The sequence below is a fragment of the Quercus suber genome, unplaced genomic scaffold (genome assembly GCF_002906115.3).
Source record: "Quercus suber isolate HL8 unplaced genomic scaffold, Cork oak 2.0 scaffold_629, whole genome shotgun sequence".
NCBI lineage: Eukaryota > Viridiplantae > Streptophyta > Magnoliopsida > Fagales > Fagaceae > Quercus > Quercus suber.
This window is the reverse complement of record NW_027070071.1, coordinates 106204-110464: the sequence shown is the minus strand read 5'-3', so window position 1 is coordinate 110464 and position 4261 is coordinate 106204. Positions and strand designations below refer to the sequence as shown.

The following is a 4261-nucleotide window of genomic DNA, read 5'->3' as shown; positions in this document are numbered from 1 at the left end:
ATGTGATATATTTTGCAATTTTAAATTATAGTAATGTTAGAAAAATAAAATAAACCAAAACTCTTAATGTCACATCAACTTAATGTACATCACATTAAAGTATATCATAGCGAACCAAACGCCCCCAAAGAGTGAGCTCGGATTCAACCCATCAATTCTCCATTTTCCCTTCCTTTTTTTTTTTTTTTTTTTTTTTTTCGGATTCAACCCATCAATTCTCCATTTTCCCTTCCTTTTTTTTTTTTTTTTTTTTTTTTTAAGAAAAGGAAAATTTGTACACACACCAGTAAATTCTTTATGTTAGGGTTTCACAGTAGTTGAACAAGTGCAAAAAGGTCAGGAGGCTGTTGTCTATGTGGGGTTTGGTCATTTTGGACAGTGCAGGACGCCATTAATATTTTCTTTTTTAGTAATGGAATTATATATATATATATATATATACTTACTTACAAAGTCATAGCCTGTGTTTTACTTGAACAAAATATTATAGAAAATTTTATTAACAAGCTCAAAATTATGCTGAAGTCACGGTATGCTATGATATGGAATAGCCCATATCCTTAACTTCGTAAAAAACAAATTCAAGGGTACCCGACCATTGCACCATGGTGATAAATACGTGAAGGATATGTTCATTCAAATTCGTTGGCTTGTTGCTTAAGAAAATTGATGGAGGACAAACTAGGCTTCCCTCCTGCATTAAAAATGAAACTCAAATGCTCTTGTAATTAATGACACGTGCCATGTGATCATTGGAAGCAGTAGAAACCAAGCACAGGCCTCTGCCTATAAATACCACCAAGCCATTCCTCTCAGACACATTAACTCGATCAATTCAAGCCAGAAACCATAACTTTCATAGGCTCAACTTACTGGGGGTTCTTCGAACACATTGTGATAATGGCTTTTGTTCCATTCTCTCTCTTTACTCTTCTAGTCCTCTTTTCTCTTTTACTGAATCCTACCTCTGCCTTCAACCCCAAGCTGCTTAATGTCTCTAAGCTTCAATCTAGCACTAGTTGGTCACCTGCGGGTGCAACCTGGTATGGAAGCCCCACAGGTGCCGGGAGTGATGGTAAATGAGAACAAATTAAGCTTACTATATCACATATTGATACAATATTTGTGCAAAATATGACATTTGTTCCAGACAATGTGCTTGATTTTTCATAATTTTTTCTTGTAGGGGGTGCTTGTGGATATGGAACTGCCGTAGACCAAGCACCATTCTCTTCAAGGGTGTCTGCTGGAGGCCCTTCTTTATACAATTCAGGCAAAGGATGTGGAGCTTGCTATCAGGTGCAAGCCCCTATGTTTCTTTGGAAAAGTATAGATTTACTTGGATAAAGTTTGGCTCTAAACTTGCTTGGACTCATCTTTTTTAACTTATTGCGTGATGAATTATATGACTATCCACGTGTATTATTTAAACAAGATACATGATTTATTAAAATATTTATGTGACTAAGACTACATATGAATGATTTCTTTAATTTTTGCATATTTAGTTGAAAGAAAAAGGCTCCCAAGGATAGACGGAGTGGGGACCTAGGGGGACCATGGCCCCCTTGAAATTTCAAAAATCCCTCTTCTATCTTTATTTTTGGTAAAAAAAAAAAAAAGTAATTTTCAATATAAATTTAAATAATTTTCCCCCTAAATTTTATTAAAAACATGTAACACATTTATTTATATGATTAATGTAGATTTTGTTTACTCTAATTATTTTTATACTATAAATTACTCATTAATTCAAACTGTATTTAATGTATTCAAATATATAGAAACATTTATACATTATTTATGTAATGTTTCTTTTCTCTAATTACTCTTATACCATATTAGCACATCATAGAGATATATAAGTAAATATTTTTTATAAATACATTCTTTTTTCTTTTCATTTAAAAAATTAGAGATATGACCATTATTTTTTTCCTTTTAGAAGAAAGGATAAACGTTGACTTCATGGTAAGAAATTAACAATATATTATATTTTATTAATGTTATATATATATATATATATATATATATAAAGAAGAATATTTCTGACTCTGCCACTAATGACTCCAAGCATGTTTGTAATCTAACTTTTTCCAATTTATTATTATGCCTTGCCTTGTTTAAAAAAATTCAACTTGTTAAGAAGTATCATTTAATTTATTGTCTTCTACATAAAATAGTATTAGTTTTGAAAACTTCCTTTCTTAATTTAAATTCAAATAATTTAAGTTAAAAAAAAAAAAAGAGTATCAAGAACCATATAGAGTTCAGTAACATATAGTCTTTGTTACTAGCTACCAAAATGGATTAGAAGACTAGAAAAAAAGGGTGAGAGTGAAGAGTCCAAATCTTCTGTCCCACTTTTCTTGCTCCACTCTATACTCCACCAATAAATGCTTGCCACGTGTTCACCTAATTAATTAAATATTATCATTATTGACTTATTAATACTACAGTTATTAATTAATAGTAGTATTTAATTAATTAGGTGAACACGTGACAAGCATTTATTGGTGGAGTATAGAGTGGAGCAGGAAAAGTGGGACAGAAGATTTGGACTCGAGGAGTGAAGGCGGAGGAAGTGAAAATTGTATAGAAGTGTGAACCTCACAAAATAATCTTGTACGTATTGGTTGATTTCAGGTGAAGTGTACGGCGAATCAGGCATGCTCGGGGAATCCGGTGACTGTCGTTATCACTGATGAGTGCCCTAGTGGTCCATGTGTCGCAGAGTCTGTTCATTTTGATTTAAGCGGTACTGCTTTTGGAGCCATGGCAATTTCTGGTCAAGAAGATCAACTACGCAATGCTGGAGTCTTGCAAATTCAATATACAAGGTAATTGCCGTGAGAGAGAGGCTAAGGGAATAAATAAATAAATAGTACATTTTATTTCTTGAAATGTGACAAAATGCTTCAACTCATGTCCTTGAAAGTCCACATTTTGGCATGGTCTCCATGTCAATTGCAAGAGATTGTTGCTCAATTTCAAATATTTTGACTTTATATTATCATTCTTTTAACTTTCTCAACATTTTCTTTTTGTCAATTGTCATTTCATTATCTTCTTGTCTAATATGACTAAAACTATGGTTTGGAATAATGCAGAGTTCAGTGCAACTATCCGGGTGTGTCCATAGCCTTTCACGTTGATTCTGGCTCCAACTCCAATTACTTTGCTTCCCTAATTGAATATGAAGATGGAGATGGAGACGTATCTGCAGTTGACCTTAAACAGGCAGTTGACTCAAGCACATGGCTTTCCATGCAGGAATCATGGGGTGCAGTTTGGAAACTTAATTCAGGCTCAACATTGCAAGCTCCTTTCTCCATCCGCTTGACCTCGGCCGTGTCCGGAAACACTGTTGTAGCTAACAATGTCATTCCAGCTGGTTGGCAACCAGGCCAAACTTATCGATCAGTCGTCAACTTCTAATCCTAAATAATATGCTTGCCTTTGGTCCTAGCTAAAGGAGGTGGAAAAAAACAAAGATAATGAAAAATATTTGTAGCTTTATGTTTACGGTGAAGATGAATTAAAAGTCAGCTTATAGTTAAATGACTTCATGTTTGTCTTTGTACACCTACTATGAATACTATAGACTTACCTTCTGTGCAAAAAAATGACCAGGAATCTTTTTTTTTTTCCTCCCTCTGATTATTATTATTTTTCTCTACATTTATCATGTTACTATGTCTTAGATTTTCTCCATTTGGAAATTTAACGTGGTTCACACTTCACATGGAATTTATTAGAATTATTTAATTATTATATAGGCCAAACTACACTATTAGTTTCTCAAGTTTGTCAAGCGATCATTTTAATTTGGTCCCCTCAAGTTTCAAGTTAGCACCATTGGTCTGTCAAGTTTAAAAAACGAGGGTTATTAGTTATTCGGTTAATTGCTGCTAGTTTTAATGCTTATGTGGCTAATAGACTGATATGTAGCATTTTTAAATGATATGACAACATTTTTAATATTAAAAAAACTAAAATTTATTTTTACACATAAGCAAACCCATTACTTATTTTAATATCTAATAATTGACCTATTATGAAACGAAAAGTAATTCTTAGGTACTTCTGAAGTACGAAAAATTGTGTTTCCTCATGTCACATTTAAGGTGGGGTTTACTTATTAAATTTATGGTGGAGTCCACATGAACATGAGAAGATTTCTTCTTACTCTGGAGTACTTAAGAATTTTCTTGAAATGAGTTTTCACTATTAATTTAATAATAGAGTATTAAATGCAGTT

General features: G+C 32.8%; 1 protein-coding gene across 1 annotated transcript; it reads left to right on the top strand.

The window, feature by feature from the left end:
- The first annotated feature begins 712 nt into the window (after positions 1–712).
- On the top strand, positions 713–3650 carry LOC112000124 (putative expansin-B2). Its single transcript, XM_024032234.2, has 4 exons — positions 713–1075; positions 1187–1299; positions 2647–2840; positions 3111–3650. The coding sequence occupies exons 1-4, from the start codon at positions 901–903 to the stop codon at positions 3436–3438; spliced, it is 810 nt and encodes a 269-aa protein (XP_023888002.1). The 5' UTR covers positions 713–900; the 3' UTR covers positions 3439–3650.
- Positions 3651–4261: the final 611 nt, after the last annotated feature.

Coding starts and splice junctions, on each gene's coding strand:
- LOC112000124 (XM_024032234.2), top strand. CDS start 901: ATGGCTTTTGTTCCATTCTCTCTCTTTACTCTTCTAGTCCTCTTTTCT. Junction 1,300..2,646: donor GATGTGGAGCTTGCTATCAG/GTGCAAGCCCCT, acceptor GGTTGATTTCAG/GTGAAGTGTACGGCGAATCA. Junction 2,841..3,110: donor TTGCAAATTCAATATACAAG/GTAATTGCCGTG, acceptor GGAATAATGCAG/AGTTCAGTGCAACTATCCGG.